General features: G+C 40.7%; 1 protein-coding gene across 2 annotated transcripts in view; it reads right to left on the minus strand.

The window, feature by feature from the left end:
• The window catches only part of KDM2A (lysine demethylase 2A), a 116,421-nt gene that overhangs the window by 36,995 nt on the left and 60,245 nt on the right, over window positions 1-19,181 (minus strand). The window contains exons 3-9 of one of the 2 annotated variants that reach the window (XM_047775140.1): window positions 16,751-16,889; window positions 15,498-15,576; window positions 14,219-14,265; window positions 9,568-9,746; window positions 3,614-3,720; window positions 3,154-3,247; window positions 1,042-1,195 (exon numbers count right to left, since the gene is read on the minus strand). In XM_047775140.1, the coding sequence (XP_047631096.1) occupies window positions 1,042-1,195; window positions 3,154-3,247; window positions 3,614-3,720; window positions 9,568-9,746; window positions 14,219-14,265; window positions 15,498-15,576; window positions 16,751-16,889 (799 nt within the window). Of the gene's footprint in view, window positions 1-1,041; window positions 1,196-3,153; window positions 3,248-3,613; window positions 3,721-9,567; window positions 9,747-14,218; window positions 14,266-15,497; window positions 15,577-16,750; window positions 16,890-19,181 lie in introns of those variants that run through there. The other variant, XM_047775141.1, reaches the window with a different exon arrangement.

Consider the following 19,181-nt stretch of genomic DNA (forward strand, 5'->3'; position numbering starts at 1 on the left):
ATTTGACCCAAGTAGTGTTAGCAGGTAAATGCCGTCAGAATCCTGATACAGGTCTGTGACTCTGAGATCTGTGCTCCCTCTAAGTACTTATTTTGGAACTACTGACCTGATAAAAACTATTACTGAGTGGGCACTCTGGCCTTCACAGCCATCCCTCAGCAGAGCAGCTAGTTCTTAATCAGGGGTTGTTTACCACCTGTGGAACAGGTCTTATCCCTAGAGATTCTGAATAACTAGGGCTGATGAGGGGCCCAAACCTGTAGATCTGAAAAGCCTCTACTGGCAATTCTAATACACACCTTTAGTGGAAAATCACAGCCTTAAAAAAAAAAAAAAAAAAAGATCCATTCTTAGCATCTACTCAGTAATGACAGGAAAGGACATGCCATTGTTTTCTTCCCACTTCAGTATCATGACCATTCCTGGTGATAATCCATCAATTTCTTTTTCTTTATGAAAATAAAATCGGGAGAGTTCCCATCGTGGCTCAGTGGAAACGAATCTGACTAGTATCCATGAGGATGTGTGTTCGATCCCTGGCCTTGCTCAGTGGGTTAAGGATTTGGTGTTGCCCTGTGAGCTGTGGTGTAGTCACAGAATGTGGCTCCGATCCCGTGTTGCTGTGGCTATGGCATAGGCAGGCAGGTACAGCTCTGATTCAGCCCCTAGGCTAGGAACTTCCATATGCCAAAGATGTGGCCCTAAAAAGCAAAAAGAAAAAGTTGGAGTTCCTATTGTGGTTCAGCGGTAATGAGCCCTACTAGAATCCATGAGGATGTGGTTCAATCCTTGGCCTCGCTCAGTGGCTTAGGGATCCTATGGCACAGAATGCAGACGAGACTCAGATCTGGCATTGCTCTGGCTGTGGCACAGGCTGGAAGCTGCAGCTCCAATTCTACCCCTAGCCTGGGAACTTACATATGTTGCAGGTGCAGCCCTAAAATGACCCCCCCCCCCAACAAAAAAAAAAAAAGGGAGAGAAAGAGAAGAGAAGAAAGTGGCTAATGTAGTAGACAACTCACTTTTCCCCATCTTGCTTACCTGAGGGAATGACGAAGGTATAGCCCTGCTTGAGCTCAATGCGCTGGCAATCTGACACCCGGTCACCCAGAAAGATGTCTCCCTGTTTCCCTGACAGCAGCCAATTCTCGTACAGCTCCAGGTTGTGGGCTGTAGGGGGGATGAGCCAGAAGACCTGTGAGTTAAAAAACTTCAGTCTGTTAACAGCCATTGACAAGACCCAGTCGTCTCCCTCAACTGATAAACAGGTACAAAGTTAAGATCAACAGGTAGAAGAGAAGCAAGCAATCCTCCCAGACTACAGAACTTGACCTTTTGGAAAATTCTAGAGGCCTCAAGGAAGTAGATCTTTTTTGTCCTCCACTTGATCAAACAGCATTAGAGCTTCCCTGGGTTTTGACTGTAGAATCCAGATCCTACACAAGACTCAGAGAAGAAGGGCATTTGGCTGATCACCTAGGCAGTCCCTTATTTTCCCCTGGCTGGCCTCAATAGTCCAAAGAAGTACATTTAGTTAAGTACAGTATCTTCAAGAGACAGGCCTGGGTTGCTTTATTCCAAGGCAGTAACCAAGACCAAAAGGACAAAACTCAGGACTCCACTTAGGACTTCCCATCATGATGTAGCAGAAATGAATCCAACTAGTATCCATGGTGATGCAGGTTCCAAGACCCTGGCCTTGCTCTGTGGGTCGAGGATCTGGCGCTGCCATAAGTTGTGGTGTAGGTCACAGACAGGCTCAATGCTGTGGCTGGCAGCTGTAGCTCCAATTCAACCCCTCACCTGGGAACCTCCTTATGCTGAGGGTGTGGCCCTAAAAAGCAAAAAAAAAAAAAGTAGACACCACTTAAATGGATCCAAAGTAAACAAAATGAATGACATTGGATTTGGAGAATTCTAGCTATTCTATATTTGGTCCTCACATTTTAAAAGCATCATCTGTTTTCTTTTCTTTTTTTTTGGTCTTTTTGTCTTTTTAGGGCTGCACCCACAACATATGGAAGTTCCCAGGCTAGGGGTCAAATCAAAGCTATAGCGGCTGGCCTACACCACGGCCACAGCAACGTGGGATCTGAGCCGTGCCTGTGACCTACACCACAGCTCACAGCCATGCCAGATCCTTAACCCCGTGAGTGGGGCCAGGGACTGAACCCACAACCTCATGGTTCCTAGCCAGATTCGTTTCCTCTGAGCCTTGGTGGGAACTCCAGCACCAGCTGTTTTCATTCCAGTTCTACTTTTCTCTCATAGATACATTCATTTTTTTTTTTTTTTTTTTTTTTTTTAGGGCCACACGCATGACACATAGAGGTTCCCAGGCTAGGGGTCCAATCGGAGCTATAGCCGCTGGCCTATGCCACAGCCACAGCAACATGGGATCTGAGCTGCGTCTGCGCCCTACACCACAGCTCACAGCAACACTGAGTGAGGCCAGGGATCGAACCTGTGTCCTAATGAATGCTAGTCAGGTTCATTAACTGCTGAGCCACCATGGGAATGCCCTAGATTCACTTCTTAAGGGAAAAAAGGGTATCAATAAGAGTATAATAACATAAACCTCTGATATTAATTCTACATTTCAATTCTCATACAGCATTCGGAAGGTTCTGACAAACTGGAATATGGCTCTTTACGAATGAGGGCAATCTTTCAAAACCTATTTATATCCTCAGACAGGACTTAAAGGTTTCCTCTGGCTACATTTCATACCAATGCCTCCATACAGGAAAAAGTGGTTTGCATCCTGGTTTGCTGATTTCATTGTGAATGCACCCACAATTCATGTTTCCTTCTACTACTCTATTATACTTCCATGTAGAGAAATTATCTTGTCCTCCTAAAATCACTGTCTTCATTTGGAGAATTCAGCTTTGGGAGTCTAGAAACAGGTCAGTGAAGGTTTACTAAGTACTGGTGCCAATATTGGTATACTGAGAATGGACTAGATGAATACTAATTCCCACTGGATTCTCGCCAAGAAGGTCAACTTAATCTATGACCCTCTGCAGATATGAGTGGGGAAAATCTTCTGATAGACACATTTCAAGAGTACATTAAGCATGCACGAACTGAATGAAGCAAAGTCACATAACCAGCTTCAGATTCCAACCCCTATCATAACTATGACCGTACCTTTCCCCCTTGATGGATGTGATACCAAACAGAAGTACCACCAAAATCCACATGGAAGTCAGTATAGCAGCCTCGAACACTCATCAGACAGTACCTGACCCAAAAAAAGCATCAGCGTTAGTGCACTAACAAGAAAAATGACTTTCCCCACCACAATGCCCCAATCTCCCCCTTGTGTAACTCAACTCCCTCTATCTTCAAGCTAATAAACTCTCGGTTGGTGAGAGGAATGCAAGCTCAAACCATCATATTATCAGAAGGATACTGTTTTTTCTTTATGTGATCATGAGCTATGTTCTCTTACACACACTCTCCCTTTGGAACTAAAGTCTATTCTTTAAATAATTCATTTTTCTGATCACTTAGGGCACAGAGCAAAGCTCCTAAGGGAGGAGCCATTACTTGCTATCACTCTAGTCTCCCACAGTGCACTAAGGAAAATTCAGGGTAAGCCACTTACTTCTGCACTTTAGGGTACTGCATCTCCAAGATCGCGTTTGTTGATTCGGTCTGACTTTCCTTCAAATGCCTTGGCCACATGTTGTCTACCCAGTCAATGAAATCCACCTTTAAAAGGGGTGGAGGAGAAATATTTAGGCTTCAAAGGAAGAGTTGAGATTAAAGAGAATTTTAAAGTCAAGAGAAACAGAAATTCTCAAAACATGCACTAAAAGACTACAATTTAACTATAAGCAAATAATCTGTTGGTGAACCTTAGGGTCAATAGGCAACATTCTAGAAATAATTATTTATTAAGTGAGAATAAAAACTAATGGTTCCAGGGAGTTCCTATCGTGGCTCAGTGGTTAATGAACCCGACTAGGAAACATGAGGTTGCGGGTTTGATCCCTGGCCTTGCTCAGTGGGTTAAGGATCTGGCATTGCCGTGAGCTGTGGTGTAGGTTGCAGACGCGGCTCGGATCCCATGTTGCTGTGGCTCTGGTGTAGGCCGGCAGCTACAACTCCGATTTGACCCCTAGCCTGGGAACCTCCATATGCCGCGGGAGTGGCCCAAGAAATGGCAAAAAGACAAAAAAAAAAAGACTAATGGTTCCATTAGCATTATCAGAAACATGGCACTGATCAAAACGAAGTCATTAAATTATGCAACAGTCTCCAACCAAGCCCTCTCTCTCGTCAATACTGGTAAAATCAGCTGTTTATTGGTTTGGGTTTTGTTTTTTGGGTTTTTTTTTTTTTTTCCCAAATAAAAGGCACTGTCTGGAAGATAGCTGTAGACTTAGCCAAAGACATAATAGTGTTAGACAGCTAAGACACAAAACATTAAAGAAGGAAAGAAAGGGGAGAGGAGTGGAGAAATTCAGTAGGAATTTATAACCTTGCATTAGGAATATACTATGGAATCTACTGTGTTAGGAATCAGAAGTTCCAGGTCTACCATGTTTTCTCAATATCGTATGTGAGCCTCTGGAACTTATCTGTAAAATGAGAAAAATTTACCTCAAAGGAACACTGTGAGGAGTACATAGAAATACATGTTAAAAGTTTTTGAAATAATGTTATCAGAGATTAGGAATCTGTTTTAAACATGTGCTCAAAGAAACAAGAAGTGAAAACAGTTTGAACTTAATCATTTTACACTGAATTGTAACATGTCCTATACCTTCAAATATCTGCACCCAACCACTGAACTCCAAGAAATAGTCTCAGGCAGGTAAAGTGTGAGGCAAACCACCTTGAGTCCAACGCAGCAGTGATATTGCAAATACCTAATTGATGGCTATAAAAACATGTATCTGGTAAGCTTTATAACTTATGTATGTATTTAATTTATTTTCCTTACAATATATATCTGGTTAAATGCATACAATCTGTGCATAATGATATGAGGCAGGTGTCCTGTGGACTCAGAGGCAAACTGTGGGAGAGTGTTTGGAAGGGATCACTGATTATGATATGTAAGTTGAAATAAGCGAGATGAGGAGCAACTATCAAGATTAATTTGTTGCTCCATTTCAAAGAATTTCTTTTTTTTTGGTCTTTTTAGGGCCACACCCACAGCATATGGAGGTTCCCAGGCTAGGGGTCTAATTGGAGTTGTAGCTGCTGGCCTACGCCACAGTCACAGCAATGCTAGATCTGAGCCGTATCTGCGAACTACACCACAGCTCACAGCAACGCCGAGTCCTTACCCCACTGGGCGAGGGCAGGGATCAAACCCACATCCTCGTGAATACTAGTCAGGTTCTTAACCTGCTGAGCCAGGATGGAAACTCCTCAAAGAATTTCTACTCAGGGAGCCAACAGTTTTAGCCAAGCAACCACTAGGCCTAGAACACTAACTGAGCCCCAGATTCCTTTCTTTCTATCAAACAAACTCTACTTTCTGTTCTCTTAATGTAGTGACCAGTATATCCTGTCTCCCAGTAGTGTCCTTGGGAAAGCCTTTAACGAGATAAAGAGTAACTATAACTTGCTCGATACACTCACTACAAGGTTCTCACATCTGGACAGTGACAGGAAAAATTAGGAACACATGAGCATTTTTTAAAATAAAGTGAATTTCTCCAGCTAGAATTTCTCACAGCAATAAGTCACTCATTCTGGCCTCCCTTTATTTGATGGTATGGAGTATGATCTGACTATTCAAGAGAATACTGTGAAGAAGTTATCTTGTGGCACAGCAGGTTAAGGATCCAGACTGTCACTGTAGTGGCTTGGGCTGCTGCTGTGGTGCAGGTTCAATCCTCAGGAACTTCCACATGCCAAGGGCACAGCCAGAAAAAAAAAAAAGGAGAGAGAGAATATTGTGGTAAGGTGTTCATATTTTTTTTTAGATTAATCTTTAGGATCTGGATAGGATCTAAATGGCCTCATTCATATGAGAACAAGTCTCCAATAGGGATAATCACTAGTTTCTACCTGTTCTGCACCGATACAGAGCCAAATTGGCAAGAAGTTCAATACCCAGGAAATAATCTATTCATACACCATGCAAAACAACTCATGGCCTTCCATGGACTAACTGCCCATCACCAAAAAAATCTGCACATTTTATTTTTGCTATTTTCATCTACTCCTAGTTACTGCTGGGATGACAGCAAAATCATCTTGCTCTCCTCCCTGGAGCACCCCACTTTATGCTACTACCCACGAGGAGCACCTTACTTCCCCTGCACCTACTTTTGCACATACTAGTCTTCCTGCCTGGAAGTCTTGTCTCCTTCTCTTTGCCTTATTTTTTATTTCATGTCAAGCTTAAGTATCACTTCCTCCAATTCTCCTCCAGTCTAGGTTAGGTGGGTCCTTCTACTGGCTCCCACAACATTCCGTATTTATTCACTTTTAAAGCACTTACATAATGTAGTTTTTAAATGCCTTCCCTGGTCTTTCTGGCCCACGAGACTCTAAGCATTTTGAGGACAGGAATGATCTTATTTTTCGCTGTGCCTCTAGCACCTAAAGCATATATGATAGGCTCTTACACTAATAAGCTAACTCTTAAAGTGAATAAGAAATTGTATAGTCTATGTAAAAGATTACACAAATGAATACAACTGTCAAACTCACCAAAACATACACTTAAAATGGATACACTTTATTATGTATCAATTTATGTATCAAAATTATGTATTTTTGTACCAAAAATTTAGGTATTATATATAAAAATGTAGGTATTATGTATCAAAAATTCTGTATCAAAAAAAGAATGGAAAAGTATGGTACAGGACAAGTTTTTCCTCTTATAGCTATAATCTTACTGCTTTTAAAGTGAAATTCTAAAAAACTTAAGGAACACATTTATTTATTTTTATTTTATTTTTTTGCTTTTCAGGGCCGCACCCGTGGCATATGGAGGTTCCCAAGCTAGGGGTCTAATTGGAGCTGGCCTACACCACAGCTACAGCAACACAGGATCCGAGCCATGTCTGCGACCTACACCACAGCTCATGGCAACGCTGGATCCTTCACCCACTGAGCAAGGACAGGGGTTGAACCCGCAACCTCATGGTTTCTAGTCGGATTTGTTAACCACTGCGCCACAATGGGAACTCCCAAGGAACACATTTATAAACAATATTACTAGAGTTCTCATTGTGGCTCGGCAGGTTAAGAAACCAACATAGTGTCCATGGGGATGCAGGTTCAATTCCCGGCTTCACTCAGTGGGTTAAGGATCCAGTGGTGTAGGTTGCAGATGTAGCTTGGATTCAGTGTTACTGTGGCGGTGGCGTAGGCTGGCAGCTGTAGCTCTGATTCGACTCCTAGCCTGGGAACTTCCATGTGCCACAGGTATGGCCGTAAAAAGAAAAAAAAATGTTACAGTGATTCTTACATCTCTCTCTCTCTCTGAAATTAATGTTTTTTTGGCCAAGCCTGCAGCATGTGGAAGTTCCTAGGCTAAGGATCAAACCTGCACCACAGTAATGACCCAAGCCACTGCAGTGACAATGTTGGATCTTAACCTGCTGTGCTACCAGGGAACTCTCTTACATCTCTCTCTTACTGAATCCTTTATTAAGTGCATCTTGTTTGGCTAATAACAAGGCTAAATTCTAACCACCTGTCTTGCTATATTTTCACATGAGGGAAAATGATAGTTAAGCTAAAAAGGATTTTTGCTATTTTTGGGGGGGAGTTTTCTTAATGAGAAATTCTGTATTTCTTGTAGCATCTCCAACAACAATTAACAATGACAAAAAATTATACTGTTTCTTCACATAATAGTGAAAACACATTCTCTCTTTGGTCTGTACATACCAATGTGTTAGTAATAATAATGCAACGTACCAGTAAGCAGAAACTATGTTTATGTGTGCATATGTACATGTATAAATATATATGTATGTATGTATATAAAACAGTATTATAAACAATTACCACATTTCAATTTTGAAAGGCAACGAGTACAATGAGGATGATTTAAGTGGAGATAGAATAAAATACTGGAAACTTACTGATTTTATTTATTTTTGTCTTTTTTAGGGCCACACCTGCAGAATATGGAAGTTCCCAGGCGAGGGTTGAATCAGAGTTACAGCTGCAGGCCTACACCACCCAGGTACAGTGAGGCCAGATCTGAGCCGCATCTGCAACCTATACCACATACCATGGCAACGCTGGATCGTTAACCCACTGAGTGAGGCCAGGGCTTGAACCTGACTTCTCATGGATACTAGTCAGGTTCGTTACCACTGAGCCACCACAGGAACTCCCGGAACTTAAAAAAATACTGACTTTAAACGAATGTTTAGTACCTTCTGAATTCCACTGTTCCAGGTGGAGTACCTGACTGAAGTGAGTTCTGAGATAAGAATAAAAACATTCCAAAAATGACTAATTTTAAGTCATTTTAAAAAATTAAATTTTTTAATTTAAAAAATGAAACCAATCCCCCTCAGGGAAATGAGTGTTCTCAGCATCCTGTAGATAGCCACTACTTTACTAAGGGATGGGTTAAATCAATATCTATCTTCAGGAAAGTTAAGCATCAAACACTAACTTTCCCTCAGGATAGGCTGTCAATTTATTGCTACTGGTCATCCAGTAGAATCTATTCAAGAAACCACAGGGGAGTTCCCGTTGTGGCGCAGTGGTTAACGAATCCGACTAGGAACCATGAGGTTGCGGGTTGGGTCCCTGCCCTTGCTCAGTGGGTTAACGATCTGGCGTTGCCGTGAGCTGTGGTGTAGGCTGCAGACGCGGCTCGGATCCCGCGTTGCTGTGGCTCTGGCGTAGGCCAGTGGCTACAGCTCCGATTGGACCCCTAGCCTGGGAACCTCCATATGCCGCGGAAGCGGCCCAAGAAATAGCAAAAAAAAAAAAAAGAAACCACAGGGAGTTCCTGTTGTGGCTCAGCAGGTTATGAACCCAACTAGTATATTCATGAGGCTGTAGGTTCGATCCCTGGCCTACTCAGTGGGTTAAGGGTCAGGTGTTGCTGTGAGCTGTGGTGTAGGTGGCAGATGAGGCTCAGATCCGGTGTTGCTGTGGCTGTGGTGCTGGCCTGTAGCTGCAGCTCTGATTTGACCCCTAGTCTGGAACTTCCATATGCTGCAGGTATGGCCCTAAAAAGAAAGAAAAAGAAAAAAAAAGAAACCATCTCATAAACACAACCACCTGGCTCTAAATCAGTTTTTCCCCAAACATCTCTGCAAGTATAAACCAATACGATAGAAATTTATTAGGCAAACTTCCTACTGATAGTTCTGATCAAAATATATTTTAAGACTCGACTCTATTACATGCAAAGGCTAATGTGTCTAAATTATCAGAATGGCCTCTCCCCACATCAAATTAGGTCATGTTAGAAAATGATGAACCTTCTAAAAATACAAGTTATTCTCATCAAATTGTCTTGTTCATCTTCATCTTTCTATGTATAAGTTATTAATTCTCCCAGCATATAAACATCCCTCTTGCTAACGATGTAGAAAAAATGATTAGACTAACCGTGGACGGCCTCTGCACCATGTTCTCCAGCCTGGTGTGGCTAAACTCTAGGCTGATGACATTATAGAGTTTTTCTCGCTCCTCCTCTGGGGTCTCATAGTAGCGTGTCCACTGAGCCATAGTCATTTCAATGCCTTTCTGTGTGTTCACATCCATGACATCCACCATACGACGACTCCCTGTCATGAAAGATGCATGTCATCTCTACTGAGCCACTAATATCCTTAAGTATATGAAGAATATAAGACACAAGAGGAAGTAAACTATCTTGTTTCACTTAGGGTAGTCAGTGACAGGAGACAGTTGTCACTTGAAAGAAGTAACAACAGAAAATCAAATCACAGAGAAGAGGAAAGACAATGGTAATTCCTCCCTACGGCATGTTCACTGTATGGTCAGGCACTGACCCTTACTCACCATCTCACTCAATCCTAACAATTTTAAGTACTAAGTACTATTCAGTGATGAGAAAATAGGTGTTATATAACTTGCAGGACAAAGCAGAACAAGAACTCAGGCAGCCCAACTCTAGAGTCAATGTTCTTATCCACTGAGTTACAAGGCTTTGATGCAGGTTTGAAGACTCACCTAACCTGTACCACAACTGAATAAAGGATCTACTATTTAGTGAGCACTAAATTAAATTTAAGTCTGCTTATTGTTTTGTTTAAAAGAGTTATTTCTCAAATCTGTCAATTATTTCTAGTATAATGCCCCTTTCATCATTCTGTAAATATTTATTGAATGATAAAGACAGTTTGATGGACACAAAGATCTATATCAGATTCTCAACCAACTGTAACAACCGCAACAAAAGGCAGAATGCCAAAGGCGGCAGCATAAATAGGAGGAGAAAACAGCAGCCTCAGAGCCGAAGAGACCTAAGTTTAAAATCTCAGCTCTATTATTACTTGGGCAAGCTATTTAAACTTCTCTGAACTTTAATGGTTTCTCCTATAACTTAGGAATAACATCACTGTGGGCTGTTGTGAGGATTTAGTGAACAAAATAGAATGTTTGACACAAAATAGGTGCTCAATTAAATAGCAGTAAAAATAAAAGGAAAACTAAGAAAGTTTTTTTTAAACTAGATTGACCAGAGAACGCTTTTAGAAAAAAGACAGGGAAGAAGAGACATTTGAGTTGGGCTTAGAGGAATAAATACAATTTCAACAAGATTCAACAGAGAGAATTTGTGCAGTAGCAACAGCATAAGAGAAGATAGGAGTGGCAGTAGAACTAAACAGTTTTTTTTAAAATGGTGATCAGGAGTTCCCTTTTGGCGCAGTGGGTTAAGGATCTGGGTGTTGTCACTGCAGAGGCTTGGGTTGCTGCTGTGGCATGGGTTTGATCCCTGGCCCAAGAACTTCCACATAACATGGGCGTGGCCAAAATTTTTTTTTTAATTAAAAAAAAAAGTGGTGGTCAAGGAGGGGAGAGAAAAAATTAAAAGCTGCCACTGGTCTATTAAGAATATTGTTCAATTTAAGAAATTAACAAACACATACCATATATACCTGGCCCTGGTGGATATACCAGGTAGTGTTGGGAACCTGATCCCCCGTTCTTCAAGGAGTTTACAGTCTAGTTAAAGATAAGAGACAACGGGCAACAGGACAAGAATATGGCCACAATGAAGTACATATGGCAGAATACACGTAAAAAGATAAGTGACGCAAGATGGACTGAACTTACCCTTCATTATTTGGAAGAAAAGGCAAATGCTAAATCAAAATTGGCTTGAAATACCACTTCGCACCCACTAGGACGGCCATAATTAAGAAAAAAAAAAGGAAAATAAAAAGTACTGGCAAGGATGCAGAGAAACTGGAACCCTCTCGGATTTTGGCAATAGGAATGTAAGATGGTGCTGCTCTGGAAAACAGTTTGGCAGTTCCTCCATAAATTAAACAAAGAATGACCATATGACCCAGTAATTCCTAGGTATATATACAAAAGAATCAAACTCAGGTGTTCAAACAAAAACTTACACATGAATGTGTCTTGGCAGCTCTAGTCACAATAGCAAAAAGGTGGAAATAACCCAAGTGTCCATCCATAGATGAATTAACAAATTGTGGTATACCCACACAATGAATGGATTATTCACCCATAAAAAGGAATAATACTATGAAATACTGCAAACAGATAAACATTATGCTAAGTCAGAGAAGCCATACACAAAAGGCTACATATTTCATCATTCCATTTACATGAAATATCCAAAACAGGCAAATCCACAGAGACAGAAAGTCGATTAGGTGTTGCCAGGCCCTGAGGGAAGGAGGGAATGGGGGAATGACTACTTAATGGTGTGGAGTTTGTCTGCGGTGATGAAAAAGTTCTAGAACTAGGTATTTGTGATGCCTGCACACTATGAATATATTTAATGCCACCAAGTTGGACACTTTAAAATTATTACAATGATAAATTTTAGGTTTTGTATTTTTATCATAATTTTTAAAAAGAAAACTTATCACTTTCCTTTAAGAACGCAGGTCAGGAGTTCCCGCCCATGGCACAGCGGAAACGAATCCAACTAGGAACCATAAGGTTTCGGGTTCGATCCCTGGCCTTACTCAGCGGGTTAAGGATGTGCCTTAGCCGTGAACTGTGGTGTAGGTTGCAAACGTGGCTCGGATCTTGCATTGCTGTGGCTGTGGTGTACACTGGCAGCTACAGTTCCGATTAGACCCCTAGCCTGGGAACCTCCATATGCCATGGGTGCAGCCCTAAAAAGACAAAAGACCAAAAAAAAAAAAAAAAAGAACGTAGGTCAAAGCAAGCACAGTTCCACTCTGCTAATGCTATCAGAGCATTTAGATAAAATAATGACAGTCGTAGTAATAACTAACATTCATTAAGCACATACTATGTGCCACACACTGTTCTTCACGTTTAAGTTAACTTGTCCAAAGTTATGCAGCTAGGAATTAGTGGAGCTAGAATTTGAAACCAGCCAGTTGTGTTTGAGTCCACACTTAAAAATCAATGCATCCCATTACATAAGGTTTACATGATGGAATTTTGTTTGTTTGTTTGTTTGGGTTTTTTTTTTTTTTTTTTGGCTTTTTAGGGCCTCACCTGTGGCATATGGAAGTTTCCAGGCTAGGGGTCGATGGGAACTGCAGCTGCCAGCCTACACCACAGCCACAGCAACCAGGGATCCGAGCTGCATCTGCGATCACACCACAGATCACAGCAATACCAGATCCTTAACCCACTGAGTGAGGCCAGGAATCAACCTGGCATCCTCATGGATACTAGTTGGATTCATTACCGCTGAGCCACAAGAAGTCCATATTTTTAACAAGTATCATAGATGACTCTGATGCAGATCATCTGTCAACCACAAACCTGTAAGAATGCCTGCTCAAAAGAGAGAAGCTATGGTGGTTCATTAACTTTAGGATCCAAGAAATTACTTCCTGGAAGTCCATTAAGAAAAGAAGTCAAGTGATGGGCCAATATGTACTCAAGTACTAGGTTTTCTGAGGCCCCCAAGAGCCCTGTCTTCTGAAGAGTAGGAAAGCAATTACTAAGCAGATTTACTGAGTAGATACTATACTCTATAGACTGTGCTAAGTAATAGGAAATGCATAGTGGCAAGCAGATAGCTGGAATCTAACACAGAAAGAGGGAGGGGAATAGAAAATACAGGAAATGAGAGAAACTTCCTCTACCTAGGACATTTACCTCTTGGATAAACAAAAGTTATCCGGTTAAAAAAAAAGAGCCCTCAAGTGGCCAAGATCAAGTATTGCAAGACTGAATTTCAAAGAACGCTGGAGCTTCAGCATAGAGGACAAAACACAACAGAAGTTGTAGTCTTAGGAAGGAAGGATAAGAAAACTCCTTTTGTTTCATGTCCTGTTAGAAACATTTCTAAAATATTTTAATCCATTTTACTGCCTTATCATGTACAGGCGAGTGACTGCCTCTGAATTCCTTGGGATCCTGGCATGTCTCAGAGTCACAGTGAAAACCAATGATTTGCAGAAAATTGACCTGAACCCTTACTGACTGACCCCAGGAAGTCATTTTCTTATTTAATTAGGTTATTCTAGTTTGCTTCCTTTTCCTAAATTTTGAATATAATAATAATATAAATCTGATTAAAGACTCAAGTTAACCAATCACTGATGAAGAGAAATTTTAAGGTATCTACTTCTCAGCTTCCAAAGTTTCAAATTGTAGCCAAGTTACCAAATTTTTACTGGTGAAAATTTCCTGGAAATCTCTCTATGGCTTTTAGGGAAAGGAAGAGAATGACGGATAATAATGAAGTTTCATTCTTGGCTCAGAGATATAAAATTTCACTTTCCTGGGGAGACTGCCCTGGAAGGCAGACTCTTCACAGAAAGAAGGAACAATGCACAGTGAAAAAATGCTATGTAGGAAAAGAGTAGAGGTTGAAATGTTCTATGTCTAGTGAACAGTACGAAATGAAGCAACTTTGAGACTCCCTTTGAGAAAATTCTCAGTTGCTATATATTAGTTTCTAATGAAGAAACTACTTCAAGTAATGTATACTTCAATGGAATATACACTTCAATGTTCCTAAGCCTTAAATCTCAGTGGGAGATTTAAGACCCAGTTTTCTTAAATCTTTACCTCAAAGACAGTCAAAGGCCTCAAGTTTAATACTCACCCACACACATTTTGACATCATTCACAGTGAAGTCTGGATCTGGCATCCTATGAAACAAACACCAGTAAGTACAATGGGACGCACTTCTCTAGTCAGGGTGAGCTTTTCCTTAAAATACTAAGAACTCCCCAATCAGGACACATCAATCTTCATATTGAGGATTTAAAACATATTTTAAATATAAATGTTTATATACACACACATATGCACATAGGAAAAAATACACGGGAAAAGGTTAACAGTGGTTATCTCAGGGCGACAGATTTCAGGAGATTTATTTTATTTTATTTTGCTTTTTAGGGCCACACACATGGTATGTGAAAGTTCCCAGGCTAGAGGTTGAATCAGAGTTACAGCTGCTGGCCTATACCACAGCCACAGCAACTTGGGATCCAAGCTATGTCTGCAATCTACATCACAACTCACGGCAACACTGGATCCCGGAACGAATGAGGAAGGCCAGGGATTGAACCTGCATCCTCATGGATACTAGTCGGATTTGCTTCCGCTGTGCAACGAAGGGAACTCCCTCAGGAAATTTAAATTGATTTCTTTTCTTTTTTATTTAAGGGCCACATCTGAAGCATATGAAAATTCCTAGACTATGGGCTGAATTGAGAGCTACAGCTGCCGGCCTACACCACAGACACCACAACACCAGATCTGAGCCATGTCTGCAACCTACACCGAAGCTCGAGACAACTCCAGATCTTTCACCCACTGAACGAGGTCAGGGATACTAGTTGGGTTCGTTTCCACTGAGCCACAATGGGACCTCCTAAATTTCTTTTCTTTTCTTTTTTTTTTTGTCTTTTTTGTTGTTGTTGTTGTTGTTGTTGTTGTTATTTCTTGGGCCGCTCCCGCGGCACATGGAGGTTCCCAGGCTAGGGGTTGAATCGGAGCTGTAGCCACCGGCCTACGCCAGAGCCACAGCAACGCGGGATCCGAGCCACGTCTGCAACCTACACCACAGCTCACGGCAACGCCGGATCGTTAACCCACTGAGCAAGGGCAGGGACCGAACCCGCAACCTCATGGTTCCCAGTCGGACTCGTTAACCACTGCGCCACGACGGGAACTCCTAAATTTATTTTCTTTATAGCTCATCTATATTTTCTCATTTACCTATAACAACCATGAATGGTTTTATAACAAAAAGAGAAAAAGACATACTTTAAAAACTAAATAGGAAATTATTTCAATTATCTACTGCTTTTCTCTAAAGCCCTGGATATAACATGGACATTTTGCAACTACATCCAATCAACATAGAACTTACTTTATTCCAAGTCCATCAGAATTCTTGAAAATCAGAGGGTCTCTTAAGCCACCACGCTGGATATACTCTACATTAAAATCTGTTACCATAGGAAAACAACTGTTAGAAAGGCAAGAATATAGCTAGAAAAAGATAAAAGGACTATAAAAAGGATCCTAAGTAATAAGGCAGAGACGATGTTTGCTATTTCTGTGTATAGAGTTTTGCTGTTAGATGATACATACTTGTTATTAAGGAGCATCTCTCTCTTTTCTGGGGGGGGGGGGGCATGCTTGCAACATGTTGAACCTTCCAGGCCAGAGATCAAACCTGTGCCACAGCAGTGACCCATGCCATTGCAGCAACAATGCCAGATTCTTAACCTGCTGTTCCACAGGGGAACACCAAGAAGCATCTCTTAACATATAAGGAAAGTTCCCTGAGGAACAGGGCTCAAGGGGCTTGCTAAATTTATATTTCCATAATAATTAAGAGTCTACCCAACAGGGGAGTACTAGTGAGTCATCTCATAAATCCTAAGCAGAAATCATTATCCTGTCTCCCAATAACCTAAAAATGTAATTTTGTTCACTACAATATGTACCATGACATCCTTGTCAGTTTCCAAGGAATAAAAACCTGCATGGTACATATGGAATCCCTCCTCAATTTTCGTGGGAAAGGTACATACATAAAAGGAACTTTATTGTTCAATCTTTTTTTTTTTTTCCCTCCTTTTTACAGCCACACCTGCAGTACATAGAAGTTCCAAGGCTAGGGGCTGAATTGGAGCTGCAGCTGAGGCCTACAGCACAGCCACAGCAACACTGGGTCCAAGCCACATCTGCAACCTACATGGCAGCTTGCAGCAATGCTGGATCCTTATCCCATTGAGCAAGGCCAGGGATCAAACGGTCATCCTCACAGAGACAGATTCTTAACCTAAGTCACAATGGGAAGCCCTATTATACTACTGTTAACTAAACCCAAACCAAGGAATAGAAGAAAAAGGAAGAGGCCTATAGAGAAAAATTCCAACACTCTTGCCCTAATAAATAAATGTTTGCTTCTTCTAACACAGTAAAAAATGACTCACTCAGTGAGAGGACTGGGGAGGGGGATGACACATGAGTGGCACTGTATAATAAGAGAAAATAAAGATAAAGAGCATCCTAGCATCAATAGGGAGTTTTTTGGCTGCAGCGATGTTGAGCCCACAGTTCCCAAAGTCAGTAATTTCCTACATCAAGGTTCTGAACCCAAATGATACTGACCTTTTCCTTCCATAAAAGTAACAAAATTTGCATTATATTTGTTGGTGTGGAGTTTCTCTTCCAAGTCAAAAGTTCTTTTCCCTTCAATTTCATCATCTGAAATGCCATCATCTTCATAGCGTCGTCGCATGGTACCACGCTGGGGAGAGGAACATAAGGATGAAATCCCGTACTTTTTTCGTGCCTATCCAAAAGTGATCACAGTTTCCCCTACATGTGCAAAGTGCTACTTTCAACTTCAGTTGCTATGTTAAGCATCAATTTTCCTTGCCTTATAGATCTTTTTCTCAAATAAAGGTCAGCTAATATTCCCAAAATATACAAAATATTAACAAAATATTAATGAGTCAGTGGGTTCCCTACTTGTAAATTCTACTTCTGCTAACTCTTTGAGCCTAGAGATATAAGTTTACAGCAAAAATATGATCAAATAGGGGCTACTAAACATTTTTTGTCTACTATTGCTTATCAGAGTAGGAACAAATTGTCTTTATAGACATTTCAGGCCAAGAAACAAAACATAATTTTTTTCATGGGTAAGGCCATATCTTGATTAACTTTCTAAAACAATCTTCAAGAATAGACCAGGAGTTCCCATTGTGGCTCAGCAGAAACGAATCGGCTAGGAACCATGAGGTGGCCGGTTTAATCCCTGGCCTCACTCAGTGGGTTAAGGATCCAGCATTGCCGTGAGCTGTGGTGTAGGTCGCAGACATGGCTTGGATCTAGCGTTGCTGTTGCTCCGATTAGACCTCCTAGCCTGGGAACCTCCATATGCCTTGGGTGCAGCCCTAAAAAAAAGACAAAAAACCAAAAAAAAAAAAAAAAGAGAGAGAATAGACTAAAATGTTTGAATTAATGAAACAAAACCTCTTTTACAGCAGATAAGGAAAGTTAATCTAAACAACATTCCAAACAGTAGACCATCAGTATTTGGCATTGAGGATAATGTCTTCCCAAAGAAGATACACAAATGGTTAACACGCACATGAAAAATGCCCAATATCATCAGTCAGTAGGAGAAATACAAATTAACACCACAACGATACACCACTTCATGCCGTTACTATGGCTATTACCAAAAAGGTAGACAATAACAAGTGTTGGAGGGAACGTGGAGAAACTGGAACCCTTACACAGTGCTGATGGGAAATATAAAATACTGCAGATATTCTGGAAAACAGGTTGGCAGTTCTTCAAAAAGTTAAATACAGAATAAGTTATCATATGACCAGCAATTTTACTCTTAGGTTTATATCCAAAAAAGCTAAGACACATGTCCATACAAAAACTTGTATGCAGGTGTTCATAGCAGAACATTACTTATAATAGCCAAAAACAACCCAAGTAATGAATGGACCAACTGATGAGTGGATTAACAAAATGTGGAATATCTACACAGTGCAATATTATCTGTCTATAAAAAGGAATGAAGTATTGACATGTGCTACAACATGGAAGAATCTTGAAAACATTATGCTAAATGAAAGAAGCCAAACACAAAAGACCATGTATTATATAATTTCACTTACACGAAATACCCAGAACGGGCAAATCCACAGAGACAGAAAGGAGATGAATGGTTACTAGGGGCTGGGGAGAGGGTGGGATAGGAAGTAACTGTTAATGATACGGATTTCTTTCAGGAGCAATTAAAACTGTTCTGGAATTAGACAATAGTGATATTTGTACATCTCTGTGGAATATACTAAAAATCACTGAGTTGTACACTTTAAACAAGAAATTGCATGGTATGTGAATTATCTCACAAGCTGTTTTTTTTTTTTTTAAAGGTAACATATTGCTTATGCTGCAAATTTGCTGACATTACTTGAATACATACACATGAGACAACTGGTGTGGGAGGGGATAGCAATGCAGCCCTACCCTAGTGTGTGCTAAGAACAACCTACCCTGGTATTTAAAATTAGATATTGATGATCTAGAATTGATTACACAGCACCTGAACTGGTAAAAACACACAGGACAATGAGAAACTGGAGAAAGGTCTCTGAGGGAATGGGGTCAGGGAGAGAGCAGAAATAAATCATAAGAAATAAAGAAAATAAAATTGTTACACACCAGAAGAGAGCAAGATTCAATTTACCAGTTTTGGTAGAGACACGAAGGATACCTACTATCCTTCCCAAATACAGCAGAAAGCCTTACAACACTCTTACCTAGCACCTTTTGTTGCTGTAAGTCACAGCTCAAAGGCCAAAAGACCTAATTTGAGTAGATCTCTCAAAACGCTCTAAAAATGCCGATCACTGGTCCAAATATTTTTAGGTACTAAATTTTGTATTTGAAGGGTAATGGGGTGATATTTTCACTGACCATTCTTACACTCAGTTCTCTTCCTCACCTTATCCCATATTTAATGTCTTTGAAGAGAACTTCAAAAGATGAGTTCCAGGAATGTCAAAGAACA

This window comes from Phacochoerus africanus, chromosome 4 (genome assembly GCF_016906955.1).
Source record: "Phacochoerus africanus isolate WHEZ1 chromosome 4, ROS_Pafr_v1, whole genome shotgun sequence".
Taxonomy (NCBI): Eukaryota; Metazoa; Chordata; class Mammalia; order Artiodactyla; family Suidae; genus Phacochoerus; species Phacochoerus africanus.